A 25023-nucleotide genomic window follows, 5' to 3' on the forward strand; every position below is an offset into this window, starting at 1 on the left:
AAGTTCAGGGATGTAACTCACGTGGTAGATGTCGAAGTAAGGATGAAACATAAGTCATCCCCAAGAAAGAGAGTTTTAAATTTATGGGGTCAATAATTTAAGGAAATGGGGAGATTGAAGATGATGTTACACATCGTGATGGAGTACATGAGGTAGATGAAATGGAAGTTTGCATTCGGTGTTTTGTGTGATAATGGTAAATTTTATAACGTGGTGGTCAAACAATCTATGTTATATGGGGTGGAGTGTTGACTGGTCATGATCAACTTGCATGTCCAGAAGATGGGAGTAGCGAAAATGAGGATATTGAGATGAAATTGTGGGAATACTTGGAGAGATAGGATCATGAATGAAGCTATTTAGACAAGGTAAGAATAGCCTCCATAATAGCTCAAGATGAGGGAGTCGAGGTTGAGATGGTTCAGACACATGTTAAGAGAAGATGCACAGATGTCCCAGTGAAAAGGTGCAAGAGGTTGTGTATAGTAGGTATAGAAGAGGTAGAGGTAGGCCGAAGAAGAAGTCTTGAAAGAGGTGATTAGACAAGACATGGTTGTTCACCTACAACTTATCGACATGATCCTAGATAGAAAGTTATGGAGGTCGAACGATTAGGGTAGAAGGTTAGTAGGTCAAGTGTGTTGTCTAGTTTTCTTTCCAAGTATTGTTATTATTATTATTACTCTCCTCCTATTTTATTCTTCGATTTTAGTATTACTTGTTGTTTCATTTGATTCAGTTACCATATTATTTTGTCACTATTACCTATCCTCTCTTCTTCATTGTTTTCATCATTCCTTCTTCGACTATGTTTACTTTACATGTACATCTACAAGAAAGTATAGAATTAGCAATAGCCTTTTAGCAACAACAATGATGTTGTTAATTAATATTAATATATGGCAACAACTTTAGTTAGTTGTTGCATACTTGATTTTTATATATATGTTTTACTTGAGTGAGTCAAGTTAAGGGTCTATTAGAAACAAATTTCTCTATATTCATAAGACAGGAATAATGTTTATATACACATTACATTCTACCTTTTCTAAATCCCACTTATAAAATTAAACAAGAAGCATGTGAATCCATGTGTTAGTTTCTTAGTTAATTAATCTCATATATATAACATAATTGACAAATTAAACAAATCTCATTAAGCCTAAAGCATTAATGAGCCAATGGTATTGTTGTTGTCAATATTATAATAATATTAGAAGGAATAAAACAGGGGTAGTCGTCCGCGGTTTTACTTTTAAACAAATATATTTTGAGATTTATATGCTAGCATTAAAGTTAATTACTTAATTAGTAGACTCTCTATTGTGCAGATAATGGGGAAAACGACAATTATAACCCCATTGATTAATTTATACTTTGACAAATGACAGTAATTAATGAGTGGTACAAATACAATGAAAGAAACTCTAAAAGAGACAAATTCCATGATGCTAGTTGTCTTAAGAATTACAATGCGTTACTTATAAACTCAAATCATTTTCAAGTTTTTAATTTAATTTTATTTTGTCACTATTTGATGTAAGCTTATAAGCTGATTAAATTTACTTATAAATTTTGATGACGTATTTATGTATTTGGTACGTAAAGAATGAATCTTGAATCTAACACTCTAACTTAATTTCAAACATTAGCTTATATAGTACAGATAGTCCAAGTGCATATAATTAAGGAGATCAATTGTCTATCCCTTTTTCAGTGTGAGACTCTTAATACTCCGCACCTATAGACCACGTTAATTAACTATAGTGTGGACATCATAATTCTAGAGATCCAACTGAGTTAGCTCATAAGATGAGAATTGTATGTATATATGGAGACCAATTGTTTTCGATGTGAGACTCTTAACACGGCAAGCATATAAAGCGTTTATAAATTTTTGACTTTTTTTTTATATAGAAACCATCCCCCAGGCTTTCACCTCCCTACCATTTGCACGAGATGGCCGAGGCCTTCTTATTTCTCTATGTGAGGCAGTAACTTCATTATATAATCATGCGTTCTTTATTTAGTTAGGACTCAATAATCCTAATTGTAATAATATAAATAATTCTAAACTATGTCAATGTTTAAAGAGGAAACAACACAAAGTACATTATTATTGATGTTAATAACATGTTGAAAAAACAGTTTTCCTAATTACATTTTTTGCCATAAAAGATTATATTATTACGAATACATATATCTGACCGAGACAGATTTATATATATCACAAATGTACTTTTTCTGAATATATATACTTTCTCCAAGCGTGATTTACATGTATATTGTGTATCCAATATCAATTTCATATGTATCTGATCAGTATCCAAAATTAATTAACATTCCTAATGTCAATTGCCATGTTGATCAATACTATAGACTAGCTTATTTGCATTTTTTTATTTTTTGCATTATGTATAGTAGTATCTATTATCTAATGTAGGGGTGTACATTGCCGGGTTGGTTTGGGTTTTTCAAATATCAAATCAAATCATTTGTGTTGGATTTTTAAATTTATAAACCAAACCAAATCAATAAAACTCGGGTTTTTCAACCTCGGGTTATTTCGGGTTTTTCCGATAAGTATTAATACAAACATATAATTTACTTGTACTTCAAATGTTTCATCAGTCATAGCAAAATACAACTATCTAAGGTGTTTCTTAAGAAAATAACACAAAATATGATTTGATTAATGACACTAAAATATCCAACAAAAAATTAATAATGAAATCGCGTAAAGCAAATATTGCAAATTAATAAGTCATAATGAAAATGGTCATAATTTAAAAGTACTAAATCATGCTCAAATAAGTTTAATAAGTATTAGTTACATGACTAAATATTAAAGGAAATTAAAATTAGATTATGTATTTTAATTATCTAAACCTATGTAAAACTAAAGAACAAATATTCAATATTATTGTCATTCTTAGTGTTGAATTGATTTTCTTTTTGCATTAGTATTAATTTGATTTTGATTTTAGCTTTATTATAATTACCAACATCTATGGACTATAATCTTTATTAGACCATTAAGAATTCTAACTTTCAAACATGAAATAATATATTAAAAGATAAAAACTATGAAAAAGTATAAGAAATATTTAAAAATTATATCAAAGTAAATATTTTTACGTATAAACTGAAATTTTAAAATTATATATATAATGTTGGGTTGGTTTGGTCTCAGGTTGTTTTTTTTTTTTAGTTAAAACCAAATCAACCCAAATATAGTTGGGGTTTTTTTTTCCAATACCAAACTAAGTCAAACCAAACCAATAGTCGAGTTTTTTTTTCGATTTGACTCAGTTTACGATTTGGTTCAATTTTGTACACTCCTCTAATCTAAGGGTATAAAATTGCCTTGTAATCCAACTTGTATGAATTGTTCGTCCAATTATCTTGAGTATGCACTAAACGTGCATAATGTGGGGGGCAAATTTCTTGGGTAGAATTACATAACTATATTCCAAGTTGTTTATAAGAAATATAATTCATAGATAAAACGAAAAAGATAACTCAAAGAAGATAATACAATCCGATATGGTGCATATCAAGTCACGGATGAAATCAACTTATATTTAAAACCAAAGTTTCAACTTTCATTATAGAAAGAAATCTCATGCACACTTGTGAGTTGTGTGTATATAAACAATAAATAATATTATACCAGTGTATATATATGTATACGGTTGCTATTTGTCAATTGTCCCTCATCGGATAAAAAGAGAAATGTTAATACGTTTATAAGCTAATTGAATTCTCCCACATATTAAACTAGTTATTTTTAGGTCTACAAGCTCTTGCACTCATGCTATGGAAATACAATGCAAAAGTTAGCTTTGCTTTGATCGAGTTCAAGAGTCATGCGATATATAATAGTTAAGCTCAAAAATAGAATAATAACTACACATTGGTATAGTACATATCTTTTGTTGATTTTGTTTCTAGGTCTTTGTGGACGTACAACTAGGGTTTGATTAGTTTTATAAACCTCAATAAATCAATAATAGTGAAATACTTAAGTGTCTAGTGGTTCTTGAAAATATGGCAAATAATAGGAAAAAAAAAGATTGTTTAGGTATAGCCTGATTATACAAATCATATAGCTTGTTTTAAATATTGGCTTTTGGTCTCCTATATGAAACAATTTCTATTTGAACATGTATTTTAGGAAATTAAAATCCAATGGCCAACCACCTATGATCTTTCAAGAAATTAAAGATGCAAAAGTGTTGAAAATTAGGTTGTTGGATGTTCCATAGTCTCACTACAAATTAGTATTCAAGATCTAATATGCTTTTGAAATTAGAACACTTTTTTTCTTCTTTATCAAATTAAAAGACTTCACTAAAGCAAAAAAAATAAATAAAAATTCTTGAGTAGGGAGAAAATTTTGTTGGGAGCCCAATTCCCGAATGGATCCTGCAGTGTGCAGTTCAGATTTAGACATGGCTCCAATGCAGGCTCCAGACACCGAGTGAGAAAACATAAAATTAAAATTAAAATCCGTGGTATTATAAATTCTTAGATATTATGTCCAAAAATAATGGCGATGATGCAGATTATAATATAAATATCTATCACTTAGTCATAATTAATTAGTTTGTATTTTTACTTCATTAAACACTAGGTATGGAGAAGTATATTTACCTTATCAAGTTTGATCTGACTATTGAATTGTATATACTCTCTCCGTATTCGTTATCTTTTTTTTCTTACACGTTTCTTTAAAAAATATTAATTAGGAAGGGGTTTAAATATTTTATTTTTATTTGTATCTTAAGATATAATCTGTCTTCATTTAATATTTACTTATCTATATGTGTCATCTCTCCATAATTGGGGTATTTGTAGTCTTCAAAAATAATTACTATTAAGGGTAATATTAAAAAAACAATAATAAAAATTTTTGAACTTCTAAAATGACAAATAATTTGAAAAATTTACTTTTAAAAATTATTACAGATGATTTGAAACGGGGGAAATAATTATTGGTATCATAGTTCTTTCTCAATAGAAAGAAAATCTTCGTAGACAAAATGAAGAAAAGTCATTTTAATTATTTTTTTAAAATTCAAATTGAAGTTGAAATAATGAATAAAATTATCCCAAAATAACATTAATAAGTTGACAATAATATTTGAATATCTGTCCAAACTCCAAACGCCTTACCTTTGGTCCCTCTTTAGGCCTAGGATTAGACTAGTCCATTAAATAAGCCCAATTTCTAATGGGCCAAAAGAATTGAACTTGATTAACCTCCTCCTCTTCTTCTTTGGAAAAATTACATAAGTGAAGGTATTTTTTTTAATTTAATAATTACCACTTTTAAGTATATTTTTAATTTATTACCATTTTTGTCAACTTTTAACAATACTTACTTTAAACAATTTTGTTCCTTTAAACTTAGCAAAAAGTGCTACCATTTGCAACTTTTAACAATACTGTCATTCAACCAAATTGTTATATATGGTTAAAAGAATAATGTCGACAAATGTCGTAAATATTTTTTAAAAAAGGTACACATAAGTGATTTTCCCTTCTTCTTTTTTCATAGTTTCAACTAGTGCAAATTTAATAAAGGGAAACTTTCAAAAATAACATATTTAAGAGTGAATATTATTAATTTTCAAAAAATATAATCATGTTGTTATTTACATAAAAAAATATTCAAAACTCTTAAAAAATATACATTGACTATACACTAACTATACATTATGATACACTCAAAAAGTTGAATATAACTTACTTATTCATGAACTATACCAGTAGCGGATCCAAAATCGTCATTAAGGGGTGTCGATGGTTGTGATAAAAAAATATAATTATGAGGTGTCAATGGTTGTAGTAAAAAAAATATAATTTTGTGACTACTACTAAGACTAGAACACCCAACCTCAAGGACATTTCACAACACCTTAACAACTAGACTAAGCATTAATTTGAGTCAAGAGGTGTCAATACTTTATATATATCTATAGAACCAAAATTTGACCTTTATATATACTGTAATTTTCCGACAAAGGTGTGTCGCTTGACACCCCTTCGGCATGGGTGGTTCTGCCTCTGAACTATACATTGACTAATCAATCTCGACCAACTCAAAATCTCCTCTAAACAGTCTCAAATTTTAGATATGAAATCATCTCGATGTTTCAAGTCTTTTGATATATAATACACCTGAAATGATTCACGTTTGATGTACGTTACATTTTAAAGAAGAAGGAGGAGGACGACAAAGAAGAAGAAGAGGAGGAATTAGAAAGGTTGCGTCTGGCCATTTTTTTGATAAATAATATGGACGAACGGAAATTTTTCCTAATTTGTATAAGTTGAGCTTAATAAATGGTAAACAAAATTTATAGGCTGACATTCTACACAATTATCCATTTTTTTCACTCCAATGACATTTACGAGGTGTGCTCAAGTTGTCGAAAATATAACATTCATATATATTATTATCGTTAAATATAACATAGTGATAATTATATTATTGTCACAAAATTCTTTATTTGTTATAGTGTTCTCGTCCTCCAACACATCTCATCTTTATCCTCACCCTCATAGCCTCTATCTGACCTTTCATAATATTTATTTATATTATATAAAAATACTTTTATAAGAATATTTTTTGCTTAACACGTTAGGAAATAATAATATTTCATGAAAAATATTTTTTTGGTGTATAATAATTGATGTGCCCTGAAAGGACAATTACCTAATTAATAAATAAAATTCAAAAGTGCACTAATTAGAAGAAGGTAACACACTAATTGACATTTTTTTCTTCACGTCTCGTTAAGAATGTTTAATGTTTATCGCATTCGGTGTTAGAGTGCATGTATAGCTTACGAGTTCGATTGAATTCAATAATTTGTTTAAATAATTTTATGTTTTGTTTTATAAAATTTATTAAATATATTTAAATTATTAATTTAAAACTTAATAGTCGTAGAAAAATAAAATTCCGGACTATCAACTTTAAATTCTGACTCCAAATTTGATAGCACTTTGCTTTTTTATTCATTTTTGCAGCTATGATAAGGAGACAACCTATATTTGCTTATGCATCCACTATAAACATGGATTGCCGATTCGACTTTTTATTTTTTTTAGGTAATCTGATGATGTTGTTGAGATAAGGTTTTAAATATATGTGGAGTTAGGATTAGGGGTTTGCGTAATAGTGGAGATAGAATTTCAATTAAGGAGTGTCAAAATATAAAGAAGTTAAATTGTGTAGAAGTCGAGGAGTGTCAATATGCAATATATATACATAAAAATATATTTTTATCTAGCTATGCAGTATGATTTCCCGATTGAGGGGTGTCAATCGACACCCTTCAATTGTATGTGGCTCCGCCACTGGGTTTGCGATTCCCAAATTTCATTTAAAAAAAGAGAAACTTTTTGTTGATAGTTGGGTCTAAACCCACAAGTACTTTAGCATGGAAAACATTTTCACGACCCTTCTTTACCATTGAGCCGTCAACCAATTTTGTTAGGGGATCACAAGTAAATATACATATATATTTATTTAATTTTCTAGTATAAATACAGGATATACGGAAAAGCTATTGGGTTCGTTCGAACCCACGAACCCCCACCTAGCTCCTCCCTTGGTTTCAAACCAACATAGATTGTGGTGCATTGATGGAACTACTTCACCCTTAACCAGAGGTCTTGGGTTCGACCGTTCGAGCCGTGGTTATGGAGAAAATTCTATTGGAAGCGTCATCCCTGAATGGATTGCAGTGCAACGATTCAAATTTAATCGATGATCCAATGCAAGCTCTGAATACCAAATAAAAAATATTTTTTTTCTTTAAGACCGTTTTGCGTTGAATGCTCTTTAACCTTCCCACCATGATAGGTCTATAGACTTCAGTCATGTGATGATGGAACTCAATGAATATATCAAAATGAGAAAGGAGATTTTTCCTTAATGAAGTGAAAGAGTTTCTTATGACTTAACAATAATTAAGTAACAAAAGTTCAAATACAAATGTATGTCAGGTATATTTATTAGTTTGATATAAATATTTAGTATGAATATACTTTCTCGTGTTTCACTTGAATACATTGATTTTTTTGGCAAGTGATTGCTAATAACAAAAGTTCAAATACAAATGTATGTGAAGTACACTTCTAGATGATAGATATGTGTTTTATTTAACTGTTAAAGATAAAGATTATAGTATATTAATAAGTATTATAACCATAGTTAAGTCAACAATTTTTTGAAAAATTATTCTCCAAATTTGGTAAGAACAAAATATTGCCCACAAATTTGATATTTAATAAATATCATTAATTTCATCTTATATTTTCTTATTCAAATATTTAAAAGTAGAACATGAATCTAACAATATTTTTATTTAGCCTGATAAATAACGGTCTTCAAAAATATTTTGGCTTTAAATATGTTTTCAAAATTCACAAAACAAAAACAAAACAACGAAGAAGATAAAATAATATTTTTAAAAAACATATATATTTCTTCTTTTTTTCCCTTTTTCAAACACAACAGCCACACTTTCTCCCAAACTTTAGAATTTTGATATTTCACATTTGTAATCTCGATAACATCTCATTTTTTTATTATTATTTTTATTTCCCTTTCTTTTATTTTATAATTTTTGTCAATATTGATAATTTTTTCCTTCTTTTTGGTTTCTCAACATAATATTTCAAGGGTAAAGTTTATTGCCACAAATTTTTTTTGGTTGATTCTCATCATAAAGATCGGATAGTTTAATATGTTTTTTAAAAAATATAAGATGAAAATAATGATATTAATGGATATTAAAATTTATGTGGAATATTTTGTTCTTATCAATTTGGAGAATAGTTTACCAAAATTTGTTAACTTAACTATAATACTTTTTAATATAATATAATCTTGACCTTTAAAAATTGAATAGAACACATATCTCTCATCTAGAAACGTATTTGACGAAATGGAGGGGAGCCAAATCCCAATATAATATATGAAGGTTCTACTTGTGATAATTAATACTTTCCACCAATAATATATATATTATTCCTTCCAACAAATTAAATGCACTCCAAAGTTTGTGCGCCAACATATCATCATTTCAAACAAAAAATAATGGTACGGTTTAATGTACTTTTCATTTTCCTCTATACCTTTAATTTCCCACTACTCCATATATATGGTAGTGGAAACAAGTCTAGTCGCACTGAATAAATATATTTTTGTGCAATAGCTTAAAAATCATATAATATTTTCATATTAATACGGGGATTGAAATGTAATTAATCGTGTGTTATTATTACGAGATTTTCTTCTACGATAGAAGAGTTTAATTGTCAATTAATGGTGAACTTTATTAACAATAAAATTAGGGTATTTTCTTAATTGCAGAGATGAAAGGTTCTACTAAAGAGAATTCAACGTTTATTATATATATAAATAACTTAAAAGTAAAGGGAAAAAACTCAAAATAGTCCCTTATTTTTTAATTAAGACTTAAAGTCATGAACTAAACAATTTTTTTTTAAAAAAATATTATTGAAAAAAAATCATGATTCTATATATCAAAAATACTTCACAAACACTTAAAATTGAGATATGATATACCTTTAAAGTTTGTGTAATACTGTTTCGGATGGATTTGAAGTTAACTTAGGGCCGGGGATGCCGGTGTTAAAGATGTTAGTCATAGTTCGCCTATAAATGGACGAACTGTCTGTTTTGATATGTATTTTTAGAGAGTGAATTTTTTTTGGTGTTTAGGGTTCAAAAAATGTTCGTTTTGATGTCAGACTCATTTACCTAACTTCTACCACTGTAAACTTTTGAATTTTATATATTTTTAAAAAAAGGTAGTGCTTCATATCATATCATTTTTCAAACGTACGATAATATATAGATAATTGTACGGTTTCCATTTCTTCCAGTCCTTTAATATAATCCCAACCATTCTGCAAATTTAATTTGTGTATCTTTATAGATTATAAGTTCCCTAAGTTAGCTATCTGAATGCTGGATAATAATTCTTCATCTTCATCGCGACCTACGATAGCTTTTCCTCTAGGTCTAGCTCTTCTTGTTCTTGTTCTTGTTTGTATAACTGGATTATTTTCTTGTTGCTATCATTGGGATAAGCTTAGATCCCTTTTTTGTTACGAAGATGATCAATCCTCATCAGATGATGATTCAATTGTTTCTGCTAATCCTAAGTCTATTCAGGTATATATATATTGATAATATTAATTCCTCTTCATTTTCTTGTTTCTTGTTTTAGAGAAAAAATAATAATCATTTGGGGTGTTACGTTGGATGGATGTGGGAATAAAGATTCATATTGATAGCTGAAGTTATATATATAGTGTAAGGATATTTACGTGACTTTTGAGAAAAAATTATGCATGTGTGCATCATGTTAAGTGTATCTAATTGGATTGACTTAGTCTATTAGTATCAGAGCTAATGATTTAGTGAATCGAGTATGAAGATGGTTGATAGATGGAATGAGCCCATTTTATTGACTTTACTCGTAGCTTGGAGAGATGTACATACATAGAAGAAAGCCTATGGACTTTGGTGGCCTTGAATACTCAGATAATTTGGGTGACACACGATGAATCTCAAAATTAGCCCATAAATCGTGGTGATTATGGCACATGAAATTTATTCTGTGTGAAAATCGTTGGATGTGCAAATAACGTCTCACACTAATGGCTGAAAAGAAAAGAAAGTTACTTATAATACTATATGGAAAAAACTTTTACTAGGGTGAGACCAGTTAGATAGAATCATGAACCTAACAAAAAATTATCAATATCACATCATATTAAAAGTATCTTTATGCCAATTAACTTAAATATTTGTTTCAAAGTTTTATTTTAATCTAAAATTCACAATATCTAAATTCTGAATCCGTTAATATTACTATAAAATTTTCTCATACATAGAAGGGGTTTGTTACTTTGTTTTTTTAGGTGAAGGAGCATAAAAATTGTAGTGAGAGCTTGACAATATTGATGCCGGGCGATGATGTTCCAAAGTTTTTGGCTTTGCCTACTCCCCGTTGTTCCACTCTCCGAATCGAAACACTTGTATAGACTATATATATAGTACCTTCTTCATTTTAATTTATGTAGTAGCAATTGGAATTTCGAGAGTTGATCAAAGTTTTTCTTTTGATTAGAATATTTTTATAATTTTTTAAAAATATTATAAGTTGTTAATATTGTGATTTATAGTTCTTTTTGCGTAGTTTTCAAATATATAAATTTTATTTCAAAATATTTAAAACTTCTAGATTCGAGTTTATAATTAAAGTTTAAAAAATTTGAATCTCGAAAATTTTAATTGAAACAAACAGTCATATTAATTTACCTAATTAAACATATGGACCCAATCATAAGTGCTAGCTAGCTATCTAAACACAAATTAGTCTTTTCGATTATATATCACACTTGTAAATATAGGTCATTATTTTGCATTATGAAGGGGTCACGAACAAATATTATTAAGTAAAAAAAATATGGTACTATGATAGTATAGTATATCAATATTATTGAATTGGGTCAATTATTTGTCTCTTTTGACCTATATTAATTAAAGGCAAGAATCACATGTTATTATATAATAGACAAAATGAAATCTCAAAAGATATTTTCTTGTGACAATAGAATTAAAAAGGATCGAAGTGGGACACTTGAAAGGTTGGTTCCCAAGTGAAGCTTTATTGGGGCCGGGTTCAATAATCACCAATTCTTTTGGAATGCGTACTCTCAATAGATATTTTTTTTTTCATTTTAAAAGCTCAAATTCATAATTTCTAGCTAAAAATGAAAGATCTCGATCATTTCATCATAATCTGTATCATTTGATTTGAGGTATTTATTAAATAAACATTAATGAATGGGATTGGAGAATCTAGTGAGTGGAGTGGTTGATTAATATTGTTGGATTCGAAAGCAAGGTCTGTTTTTCTTTGTCGACCATTATATAAGGTGTGGTTAATGGGACATGGAAGTGTTTTTAAAGCTAAATAAATTTGGTAGATTATCTCAACTTAGGGTATATAACACGTAACTGAATCCCAAAAGTAAGCTCAACGAGGAGAATTATAAAAGTTTATATAAGAAGATCATTTGTTTCTCAACACATATGTGGAACTTACCGTTCACACCTTGGATATATGTTTGGTGCGTAAATAATTTTTTGCTATAAGAGGCCAACGTCAAAAAATTATCAATTGAGATAAGCCTAACTCTGATACTCTAAAACACATGACACCTAATGAATATGTTTGTTATAGAGCCTAGAGGACCAATCATCATGATATTAGGTAATTTTTATTGGTGTTCCATTCGGTGTCCGGATCGTACATTGCAAGAATCATTTGGAGGTGGTGCGCTCCTAAAAGAATTTTTTTCATACTCAGGACTCGAACTCAAGACCTCTGATTAAGAATGAAGCAATCTCACTACTGCACTACAACCCATGTCGGTGTATTTTTCCTTCTTTCAATTGATCATGATTTGGAAACATGAAACTAACCTAAGGGGTGGGGTGGGTGAAGAGTAGTTCTGTCCTGTGAAAGTCTTGATTTTTTTCTTGAATATCTATCATCCATCTTCATCACATGTGAATTTTACTTTTGTCATGTCAATTTTATTTGTACATTGGACCCTTTTATTTGATTCTTCCAAATAGTATATAACTTCTAGGTATGGTCCTGCAACAGAAAATGATTTGGATGCCTGTTTTTTTTTTTTTTTGGCCTTTTAGATAAAAAGTTGTACGTGAGAGTACATTTTATATTTATTTTTTAAGCAAACCAAAAGGAAAACATTAATACATTACATAGATTACATTATATTGATTAAAAAAAACATGGAAAAAATTATACATTTAGCACAGGGCTATTCGTTACCTATCTTTTTGACTTTCACAACTTTTCGGATGGAAGATAGAGGATGTTTCTCATCCGAACAATCCCTCGTACCAGAGAAATTTTAAAATAATATCTATTGTTAAGTTGAGATTCAAAACTATTTTGTATTTTCACGTGAAACACTAATAGCCTTTTATATTTATCCGTCCTCAAATGTGTCTTTTCTTTTGACATAGAGAAGTTCATCATGTCAAATATCACACTAAACAATGTATTGATGAATAAAATTATTCAATATCTATACAAACAAAAATAACAAATATATCGTAAAATCAATCGAGTTATACACAAGCTACCTGAACACCCCAATTATAAAAAGGAGTTCATGAATATTTTATCTCCTTTTTTTACAATTTTAAAAAAGTTTTCACATAGTTGAGCTAAAATAATTAAAATAAAAAGCTTTTTGTTACTTTCTGTCAAAACAATTTTATCTTCCTTTTTTACTTGATTTTTTTGGAACTTCTTGTGTAGAAGAAGCTGCTTGAAGAGAATATTCAGCATCCTGCATCTACTGAAGTGTTGATGCTTGTTATTTTACCTTGTTTAGTTGGTTATTACTCCTTCCGTTTCAATTTATTTATCTGGTCTTGACTTGGAATGGAGTTTCGGAAAGTAAGAAACTTTTGAATTTTGTGGTTTTTAACTTGAAGATGTATAGAATGTACAAATTCTTTTAAACTTGTAGTCTGAAACATGTCAGGTTGAAAGTTAAAACTAAAGACTTTCCAAAAAAGGAAACAAACATTCTTTTAGAAACCGATAAAAGAAAGTAAGACAAACAAATTGAAACTGAGGGAATATAAGGTAGACTGATGGCTCCAAAGCCTTCGCAGTAGGGCTGCGTATTGGTCGGTTCGGTTCGATTTTGAAGTTTATCGGTTTGATTTATTGGTTATCTGTTTGTAGGATGCTAAACCATTATCGAATTAACCATTAAGATATTGGCTTATTGGTTTTTGATCGCGATTTAATCGTTAAGATTTGACACAAAAAAAAATTGAAAATCACTTAGAAACAAGGTGACAAACCAAATGAACCATGCACATGAATTCACAAGTTACATTTTGCTCAAAAGCAAACATTTTTACATTGTAGAATGACCAATTGTGTTTGAGACAACCAGAAATAAAAGTAGAAAATCAAACTATAAGTCAATGACTTTATATACAAAATGGTATAAATATAATTATTTAATTTACTATCGGGTTATCGGTTAACCCGTTAAGAACCGATAACCCAATAAGAAAAAAAAATCAAAACCGCTAAACCAATAACCCAATAATACTGATAAACCAATAATTTTTTTTCGGTTCGGTTTTGAACAGCCCTACTTCACAGTGATGCCTCCACCGCTGCTCGGTGATGGGGAGGAGGAAGGCCAGAGTAATGTTACTATATTGCCTTCTTCAGCCTCCTTATACCAGAAAGGATCGGACCTTAAGGAGCGTAACTATATGGAGCTTAATTTCTGATTGTTCTTCAGTGGATATATAGGTAAGAGTCTAACTTAAAGTTTGAGGAAACTGAACTTTTTTTAAGCTAAGAGTCTAAGTTAAAGTTTCCCTAGCTATCTCATCTACAGGGAGGGAAAATTCGTCTCCGAAAGAAGGTTCTAGAGAGGAGACATCAGGTGTGCAACAACAAAATAAAGAGGCAATGACACAAAATCGATTTCGTCAAAACGTGTTGGCAGTAGCTACCAAGTAACTCTGTCTTAATCATATGGAACGTTTACGTCCTGATATTTGACTAATTTCAGGGCATGTTTCGATGTGATTCTTTTAGCGAACATGATTGATAATTTGATGGCCAGAAATTGCATCAATCTTGCTTTTTCACAGCAGTTGGATCGATCATGGATGCTTTAACACTAACTTCATGTGCAGCCCCAAAGTCTATTGTTAAGTGTCGAAGCAGGACTTAGCCCCTATCCACGCATAGCTAATGCTATCCGTCCAACAATATTTGATAAGAAAGAAATAGGAAAAAGGTGAACAAACTCAAAAACTAAGTGTTGGTCCGCAAAGTGCATCTTCTGTAGAAACTTTACCTCAATTGTTTGTTGTTCATGTTTTTCTGGTATTGCTCTCTGTATGAATAAATGTTGTCTTCACCTTCGGTGAAACTAGTCACATAAACCTTACCTCATTGTCACACATATGGTTTAGATTACTTGACATCATGGGGCTAAACTTGTTAGTACAAGGGGAAAAGAGAATGGAGAACAAAGCCTTGCAGATTGAAGAAGCTCCAAGTTTATACAATGTTTCAAGATATTGAATCAAGAAAAATAAGACTTTTTTGTACTTACTAACCATGTGTGAATTGTCGCTCTGTTCGTTCAGTTTTACTTGTTCATTATACTAAAAATAAACGTTTACTTTTACTTGTCAATTTTAGCATATATATCATGTTTTTTCTTCATGTAATTTTACTCTCAACATTAATAACTTATTCTCAAATCATTTTTCAAGAGCTAACAATATACATTCATTAATATGAATACTGTGGTAAAATATTTATATTAATCACTACTCTCTGTCTAACCATACTTGTTCACTATTGACTTTGTACATTTCTTAAGAAACTACAAACAGATGGATAATTTTACTATATTATCCTTTGAATATAATAAATACAATGTCTTGAGAAATGAAATAGAGAAATAATTATTATTAATGACAAGGATAAATTAGGAATTAAGTGAAAAATTATTCATTGATTTAATAAAATGGATAAGTGTTGTTCAACATCCCAAAATAATATAGTAAACAACTATTATTGAACGAAGAAAGTATTTTTTAAGGAGCGTGCAAAGTTCAAAATGAACCGATAAAAGTAAAGAAAGGGAGTACTAATTAATGGAAAGTAGATTAATATAATTAAGTATCTACGTCAGTGATCGAATGCTTATTGGCTACATCTTTCCGTGTTAAATTATCTGTTCTAATTTCTAAAAAAATAATTATCTTAAATTATTTATTTATTAAGAAATTCAAGATAAAATTAATTATTTGTTTTTATTCTATTACTCCCTCCATTTCACTTATCTATTACATTAAAAATAGATGTCTACCTCTATTAATTTAATTTAATTTAAAATGTCAATGAATAATTTATCTTATACTCAGTTTTTATTACTACTTATTTCCAGTTCATATTCCAACTTATAATATATATATATATGGGTTATTACAGTAAAATTAACATGTTATTTCTTATTTTATTTTTAACATATACCAAGTCAACACTGAACAAGTAAACTTAAGATAAGGTTAAATTAGTTTTAAAAAATCTCCTAATTGATAGTATTTCTTAAGGCGGCGTGTAAAAAAATAAAATTACAACATAAATTTTTAGAAGGAGAAATCAATAATCTCAAATTAAAAGTTCCTTTAATTATTAATTACTTGGTCTATAATTAATCATCATCATTCATTTTACGATTTTTGAGGTTTAAGAAATATTATCTTGCCTATAGTCCCTTTTTTTAGCCACTTATCACTATGCTTACTTAGACCAAGATTTAGTAATGACTATATAAATTAAACCTCTACTGCCCAATTATAACACATTATTTTATCAAAGTAGTTTAACAGTCATCTTGGTTAGTTTTCTTCTACATTTTTTATACCGTAAATTAACTTCGATTCTTGAAAAATTCACATCACTTCTGCTTCTATTTGGAACGTAAAATTCTCGTTTTTTCATTTAGATTTCACCTATTCATGAATTCTTCTTCCATATAAGCATGCATGCAATAACATAAATTGTATATAAATCTTAGATGCACATATCTCTCCTTTTGTAGTTTTTAAGTTTTAATGGGAAGTTTTGAATATTACTGCCTACAAATTTTGAAGGTTTTATGTACTCCACTCATTTCAATTTTATGTTTTAAACTTTTTTTCTTAAGTTGTAACTTTTTATATTTAGTAACTCTTTAAATTCAACATTTTATATGATGTATTTAACATTACAAGAGAGATATTTTGATACATTATGTTTTTTTTTTTAAAAAAAAAAAATACTTTCTTAAGCTTTATGACTTGTCAGACTAAACCACAAAAATAAAATGGTATAATAAATTATGAGACTCTGATATATCCTATAAGATATATTTGCCAACTCTCATCAACAATAGATCGTCACAGTTGGTCTAGTGGCGAAGCCATAAAATCTTACAAATAAATGTCACATTTGAAATTCAAACATGTGACCTAAAACAATTTTTTTTTCTATGACATTTCACCACTATACATGACTAGAAGCTTCTCCAAATTATGTTCCACGAATTCAACAACTTATATATACATATAACGTTTTACCTTGTTTACATTGTGTAATTATGTGTATATCTCCGCTACTGAATGGACGTTAAAAAAATATTATTTTAAGGATGCTTTAATGAATGCGCAGGAAACTACGAAACAATGGCATTGAACAATGGGATGGCAATGAACAATGGGCTAGCAAAGATAGAGACACAAAAGTTGAAAGAAGAGATATGTCATGATGATAGTGCAGTGCCAGTGAAAGCTCATACATTGGACGAATTGCATTCATTACAAGTGAAGAAATCAAATCCTAACACTCCAATCATAGACCTTCAACAGAGTATCTTTGGATCTGAAGCTGACAAAAATAAGCAACAACTTGAATCCATCAGGTAATTTTTATTTGAGTCGACGATTTGTTGGAAACAGTTTGTTTTTACCTCAGTCCTACTTATAAGACTTTACTGAATATGTTGTTATTAAGAGTAGTAATTTTACTATAGGTAATATGTGATCATTTCATATTTACGTTATGTATTTGACCATTTTAGTTGATCGGTCAAATGTGTAACTTGTGCGTTTTCAACAGTGCATCATTGGCATCATTGACAAGGGAGACAGGGCCAAAGGTAGTTAGAGGAGACCCTGCTAAACAGGCGGAGACACCCAAAGTGGTCCATGCCTCTCATCAACATCAACATCAACAAATTCCACCATTTAGCAATATTACTGATAGTGCTCTCAAGTTTACTCACATCCTCTATAATCTCTCCCCTGCTGGTAATTGATTAATTAATTCCCTCTTTGTAAATGTTATAATTGTGTCATTATCTCGTCTAAAAGTTAATTATATTTACTTTAGACATAATACATAAATGTGTCATTTAACTTGACTTCAGCATGTCTTCTAACTTTTTGGATGTACACAAGTAAACACTTAAATTGGTGTAACATTGAACAAATAAACACATTTGTCTTACGTAGCATCTGACATGACAATTTTGTGTCCTAAGTCCTATGTGTATTTGACCATGTTCGTTTTGTAGAGCTGTATGAGCAAGCAATCCAGAATGAGAAAGGCTCATTCATCACTTCAAGTGGTGCTTTGGCCACACTTTCTGGTGCCAAAACAGGACGCTCCCCAAGGGACAAGCGTGTTGTTAAGGATGACACCACATCAGAGGAACTTTGGTGGGGAAAGTAAGTTCATCTTTCATTTTATCGCATGTATATTCAAACTTTATTATCCTGACTAACAAATTAGGTAAGCGCTCCCCAAAGGCGGAGTTACCACTTAATATTAAACAAAGTGTATTTATATTACAATTCACTTAATATGTACATTTTGAATTCACAAACTTCAAATTCTAGACGCTTCCCTCTTGTCTGAATTTGAAGTCTCTTATTAAAGATTCGTGACTTATTTCCTACTAGGATTGTTTTATTTTCTATAGTTTATTTTATGAGTAATAGGGATTTTCTAACTTCATCTGGTGTTATAATTATTTAAAGAGGATCACCCAATATTGAGATGGACGAACAAACTTTCTTAATCAACAGAGAAAGAGCTGTTGATTATCTTTGCTCATTGGAGAAGGTACAATATAATTTACATGATTGCTATGTTGCTCGAATTCTTTTAAAATGTTGTAAGGTGCATGTCGTATCCTCCAAAAGCAGTATATTTTTCTAGGATACGACATGGGTGTGACAGTATTTTCAGAGAGTCTGAGCAACATGTCATGGTTGTATACTAGATTAAGTTAAAGAGTTTTAGTATAAATATTTCAGGTTTACGTTAACGATCAGTTTCTCAACTGGGATCCAATGAATAAACTCAAAGTTCGAATTGTATCTGCCAGAGCCTATCACTCCTTGTTCATGCACAACATGTAAGCACCTGATCATCTCGACTATAAATTAGATTTAATTTATATATACTGACAGTGAATATAACAAATAATTGTGTGGTTGTGACAGGTGTATCCGACCTACTCCTGAAGAGCTAGAGAATTTTGGTACTCCGGATTTCACGATATACAATGCTGGGAAATTCCCGTGTAATCGCTACACTCACTATATGACTTCTTCAACTAGCATTGACATTAATCTTGCTAGGAAAGAAATGGTCATCCTTGGCACACAGTATGCAGGGGAAATGAAAAAAGGTCTCTTTAGTTTAATGCATTATCTAATGCCTAAACGCCAAATCCTCTCTTTACACTCCGGCTGCAATATGGGAAAAGACGGAGATGTAGCCCTCTTCTTCGGATTATCAGGTATAGATTTGACTAAATAGTATAAAGATGGAGTGTATTTTCTTGTGTAATATCTAACTTTGTTACTAATGTTTCTCCTTGTGGACGTGTTTATTTAGGAACTGGGAAGACTACATTGTCTACAGATCATAATAGGTACCTAATTGGAGATGATGAACATTGCTGGAGTGATCACGGTGTTTCGAACATTGAGGGTGGTTGTTATGCTAAATGCATTGATTTGTCGAGGGAGAAGGAGCCTGATATTTGGAACGCCATCAAGTTTGGCACTGGTATTTTTCTGATACCCAACTTGTTTGGAACTGAAGCGTAGTTGTTGTTGTTGCAAACGAGTGTTAACTAGTAGTAATATGTTTCAATGTTTCGTGCAGTGTTGGAAAATGTGGTTTTTGAAGAACACATTCGAGAGGTGGACTACACGGATAAGTCTGTAACAGGTAAATATATAGCTACAAATACATTCAATCCTATGAAAAATTATAGAAAATGTTGGTGTATACTAATGTCATTGATTTGGTTTGGCTGCAGAGAATACCAGGGCAGCATATCCAATTGAATACATCCCAAATGCTAAAATACCATGTGTTGGTCCTCATCCGAAAAATGTCATTCTTCTTGCTTGTGATGCTTTCGGCGTGCTTCCTCCAGTCAGCAAATTGAACTTGGCACAGACAATGTATCACTTTATTAGTGGCTACACAGCTTTGGTACACATCTTCCGAAATCTAGTGCTTCAAAAATTACATATAGGGTCTGGTCCGTTATTTCTCTCTTAAACAAATGGTAGCCCAGTGTACGAAGCATCCCACATTCACACAGGGTCCAGGGAAGGTCCAACCCCCAAGGGTGTGATGTAGACAGTCTACAAGACCTGTGACCTATACTGAGACAACTTTACTGTTGCTTCATAGCTTCCTTTTTCCCTTAAACATTATCACACCTAATTAACACTTCAATAACAGGAGTAGTAAGGGTGTAACTTGAAAAAAAAGATTGATAAATGCTTTTTGGTTCATAAAACGACTAATATTTGGGGTCGGAGGAAGTAAAAAGTAAAGATTAATGCTTCGATAATTCAAACAGGTGGCAGGAACAGAGGATGGTATTAAAGAGCCAACAGCAACATTTTCAGCATGTTTTGGTGCAGCTTTTATAATGTTTCATCCAACAAAATATGCAGCAATGTTAGCTGAGAAAATGCAGAAACAAGGAGCTACTGGATGGCTCGTCAACACCGGATGGTCAGGTGGAAGGTACAATTTATAAGCACTAAACACAACATATATGAAAATTCATAGTTATGTAAAAAATTAGACATAATTATCTAATTAACCTTCTTGATTACAAACAGCTACGGATCAGGTAGCCGTATTAAGTTAGCACACACTAGGAAAATCATTGACGCAATCCACTCAGGAGAACTTTTGAATGCAAATTACACAAAAACTGAAGTGTTCGGGCTGGAAATCCCAAATGAACTCAAGGGAGTTCCTTCAGAGATTCTTGATCCAGTGAACACCGTAAGTTAACATGTAACTCTGTTTATATACACTGACAGTGTAAATATATCTATTCATACGTACATTTTAACATGTTATAGCACGTCACATGTCATACGCTTGTTTAGTAAATTGAAGCTAGTTAACTCTTTAACTAATTGCTAAATTCTTGAAATATTTTTGTTCCAGTGGCCAAACAAGGATGCCTATAAGGAAACTCTTTTGAAGCTAGGAGGATTGTTTAGGAAGAACTTTGAAGTGTTCACAAACCACAAGATTGGAACTGATAGCAATCTGACTGAGGAGATATTGGTTGCAGGTCCCAATTTTTGAGATTGAAGAACTAGTTTAGTTGCTATGGCGAAATGCTGTCATAAAGACTATGAAAAGTCTGTTCCAGAAAAGACGGTCATTACAATGAAGTGTTGTCATGGAGAATGACTGTTACATAAACGTCTTACTATAATTAAGAGCTTATAGCATGTTATGTACCTAGTCAGGTCGTTGGGTCAAGGAATCTTATTTTCTAAATAAATTTTATTATCGATTTCATATTTATATTTTTTAAATAAAATTTACATATTTAGTAAATTTTGATGAACCCTGTATGAAGTTTGTTACTGGGCAATATATGGTAGTTTCACTAGAGAGTTGACTGGTGGATTTATAGCTTGTCAATTCTTGTTACAAGTAGAGTTACACTTGTACATCTTATCATAGGCGAACCTAAGATTTAAAGATTTTGGGGTGCACCAATATTACCTTTTCAGCTACGTAAAATAAAAACAGTGAAAAAGGGTTTCAACTAGATTTAAACCTTGGTCTCATGGATGGTTCCTCTAGCTTGTACCAACAACATAAGGGTGCACTGATAATTATGTTCTAACTAGTATACGTTTCCGCGCTTTGAATGGATAATATAAAAAATAATATATATATATATAATTTTAGATCTTTATTTTTTAAAACTAATTAGCTTCTCAATTCAAAATTTAAATAATTCTAATAAAATATTTTTAAAAGAATTACAAAAATAAAAATGTAATAACTTCCCAAAAAAAAAAAAGGAATCACATAACCTATTTTTTAGAATTGTTTTAAATTATTTCCCCCTTAGATCTTAAATTTGGACAACAGTCAATCTCCGAAAGGAATGACAAGATTTTGGTGAAGGAAACAAGTGATTCTAGATGGGCAGATTTAGTTGAGGAAGAAGAACATATTTCTGCACCTTGAAGGAGTAAATTAAGTCCTCAAGCACCATATTGTGCCTTCAAGTAAGGCAAATCCATCTATGTCAGTGACAATTGATAACTACAAAAAGATCTTGACCATTACCACTAAGGTATTGAAAAAAAGTCATGAGCCAGAAGCTGAAGTTTCAAGACTTAGTCCAACTACAACTTATGATATATAGTGACTTGTGCAGTAAAAAGTTTGACAAGGATGATATGCTAGACATATTATTTGATAAGGTAGCCAAGGATGGAGATCTTTCGCCTAGGCAACAAAGAAGTGGAAGCAACAAAAACAAAAAGAAAACACATGAAAGATAACATAGTTGAGATGGTAAGGTGTTTGAGGAATTTATTCTAAGGCACCTACCAATGTGACTATCAAAGCAAAATCATATGACAGTTTCAACAACAACACGATCCAATAAATCCATAAAGAAGTGATGACCTATCAAGTTTTGATGGACATATTTGACGAAGAAGACAAGAGAGAAATACTTCAGGTTACTTTACACGGGCAATCCATCTCTTTAAATTCTTACATCTATAAAATGAAGTTTGAGGTTGATAACTCAGTTTTATTCTTACATTTTGTATTTTTACATTACTTAAGCAACTTTATTTGTAGTATCATCACAGAGTGTATTATAAACTCTATGATGATCATAGAATATCTAGTTTTCTTTAGCTCTTATTTTCTTCATGCTTGTTAATTAGTAGATGTTCGTTACCTCATTAAGATTAGTAAGATAAGACCTAGCCACCTTGCTTGTACTTTTCTCTTTGGGATCATTTTCTCTTTATTAATAAAACTAGCCCTAGGCACACCTTGCCTAGCGGAATTGCTTAAAAAAAAACTTATTTAGCAAGTGTAATAGTGGATAGAATTTGCTTTCATTTTTTCTAAAACTTCAACTTTCTTATTTAATTTGTTTTGGCAATCAATTTTGAAATTTTAGTAATTTGTATATTAGAAATGTTTTTCTCGTGTTTTTTTGCCTTTTAAAAAAAAAAGAAAAATGTTAAAATCAAGACTCAGCACATGTATGAATATATTAAATTTTATTTTGGAAAAGGCTCAAATATGTCATCTAATTTTTAGTAAAGGCTCATTTATGTCATCCGTTAAAAGTTTGGCTCATCTATGCCATTATTGTAAAAGAAAAGACTCATCCATGCCTTTTTTTAACTCCAATTTTGCAAAACCATTTTTTACACCCCTAAACAAGTTTAACACTTTTCAATTGGAGTTTTTGGATCAAATGCACTCGTTTTGCTTCTTCTTCCTTAGAACACCAAGAACACATGAAGAACATAAACAACTCCCAAATTTCAACATCTTCAATTCTTCACAAAATCATCTCAAATTTCGGCTATATCATTAATTTCATTTTTATAAAAACCAAAATTCTAAAATCATTTGTAGAGTTTAAAAAATTCACCCATATTTTTAAAAAGGGGAAAAGGACATATATACCTCGAACTATCATAAATGGTATGCAGATATCATCCGTCATACTTTTGAGACATTGGTGCCCCTGCCGTCTAAAAACTAAAACATATATACCCTTTATATCCAAAAACTAGAGATTTTCTCAACATTAATTGAGTAATTGAATCAAATAAGAGAAGGGTATAATGATGATGAAATTGACCTTTATCCAACTTCAAGTTTGTGTAGATTTCCACTAAATGAGTCTGATTTTGGATGGGCTAAACCAATTTGGGTGAGCAGAGTAAATGTGCCATTTCAAATGTTCTTCTTGATGGACTCAAAAAATGGAATTAAAGCTAGAGTTTGCTTGAATGAAGATGATATGATGCAGGGATGGCTCAATGACTTTAAAAATGAGGCATACGCTTTAGGCTTCCAAAATTGAATGGGCTAATTTTTAGTAATAATAAAATTATTATAAGCCTTTTTTAACCAAAAAAAATATAATATATTTTTTTATTTATTTGTCTTTTTTAGTTTGTTTCGAAACATTAAAGAATATTTTTTTTATGGATCAGTTTTAAAATTTAACTTCCATATGATATGTTTAAGACCACAAGATTAAAAAATATGGTATATATATCTTTAGTTTAAGACCATAAAAAACAAAGTTTTTTTATTAAGATAAAAAAGAAATAACTATGAATGTCAGATATAAAAAAATAATTAAAATTTAGGTCTCTAATTTATTTTTTATTTTAGGCCACTAATTAGCTTGATCCGCCACTGATACGAAGAAGTTGGAAAAGGATGTTAATATTGTGTAGTTTAGTTATGTGCCGAAGTAGTAATGGGATTGGAGGGTCATGTCCCTTCAATGACTTGAGTAATGGGAAAATGACTATTGGCCTTTGGCGCTCTGCGATGGTAGAACCTCGTGAATCGAGCATACTCTATTATCGGACGAGTACCTTTTGTTATTCTTTTATCTTATGAAATCTCTACTTTATTTTTATGTGTTCTAATCTTCTTGTTGGCTTAATTAATCATATCCATTCATTTTACTATTTTTGAGGTTTAATAAATATTATCTTGCTTAGTAGTCCTTTTTTTTAGCCACTTATAACTATGGTTACTTAGACCAAGATTTAGTAATGACTATATAAATTAACCCTCTACTGCCCAACTATAACACATTATTTTATCAAAGTAGTTTATCAGTCCTCATTGATCTTGGTTAGTTTTCTTCTACAATTTTTTTTTTACAGTAAATCAATTTTGATTTTTGAATAATTCACATCACTTCGGCTTCTATTTGGAACGTAAAATTTTCTTTTTTCGTGTAGATTTCAAC

The 25023-nt window shown here is 30.4% G+C and overlaps 3 protein-coding genes across 6 annotated transcripts in view; 2 read left to right on the forward strand and 1 right to left on the reverse strand.

Annotated features, from left to right (window-relative positions):
- LOC125819887 (probable rhamnogalacturonate lyase B) overlaps positions 1-25023 on the reverse strand; it is a 425441-nt gene that overhangs the window by 61302 nt on the left and 339116 nt on the right. Inside the window, exon 1 of one of the 4 annotated variants that reach the window (XM_049499293.1) lies at positions 24159-24165. The exons of the other annotated variants lie outside the window; for them this stretch is intronic. The gene's annotated coding sequence lies outside the window, so the exon portion shown is untranslated. Of the gene's footprint in view, positions 1-24158; positions 24166-25023 lie in introns of those variants that run through there. 4 annotated transcript variants of the gene reach the window in all.
- Positions 9955-11145, forward strand: LOC125819929 (uncharacterized protein At5g65660-like). Its single transcript, XM_049499334.1, has 2 exons — positions 9955-10222; positions 10975-11145. Exons 1-2 carry the CDS (start codon positions 10013-10015, stop codon positions 11095-11097), a joined length of 333 nt encoding a protein of 110 aa, XP_049355291.1. The 5' UTR covers positions 9955-10012; the 3' UTR covers positions 11098-11145.
- Positions 17378-21347, forward strand: LOC125819886 (phosphoenolpyruvate carboxykinase (ATP) 1-like). Its single transcript, XM_049499290.1, has 12 exons — positions 17378-17613; positions 17811-18001; positions 18268-18421; positions 18734-18818; positions 19013-19113; positions 19202-19500; positions 19599-19772; positions 19872-19937; positions 20029-20207; positions 20584-20753; positions 20852-21020; positions 21189-21347. Exons 1-12 carry the CDS (start codon positions 17378-17380, stop codon positions 21330-21332), a joined length of 1968 nt encoding a protein of 655 aa, XP_049355247.1. The 3' UTR covers positions 21333-21347.

This window comes from Solanum verrucosum, unplaced genomic scaffold (genome assembly GCF_900185275.1).
Source record: "Solanum verrucosum unplaced genomic scaffold, falcon-dt-bn FXZP01000229.1, whole genome shotgun sequence".
NCBI lineage: Eukaryota > Viridiplantae > Streptophyta > Magnoliopsida > Solanales > Solanaceae > Solanum > Solanum verrucosum.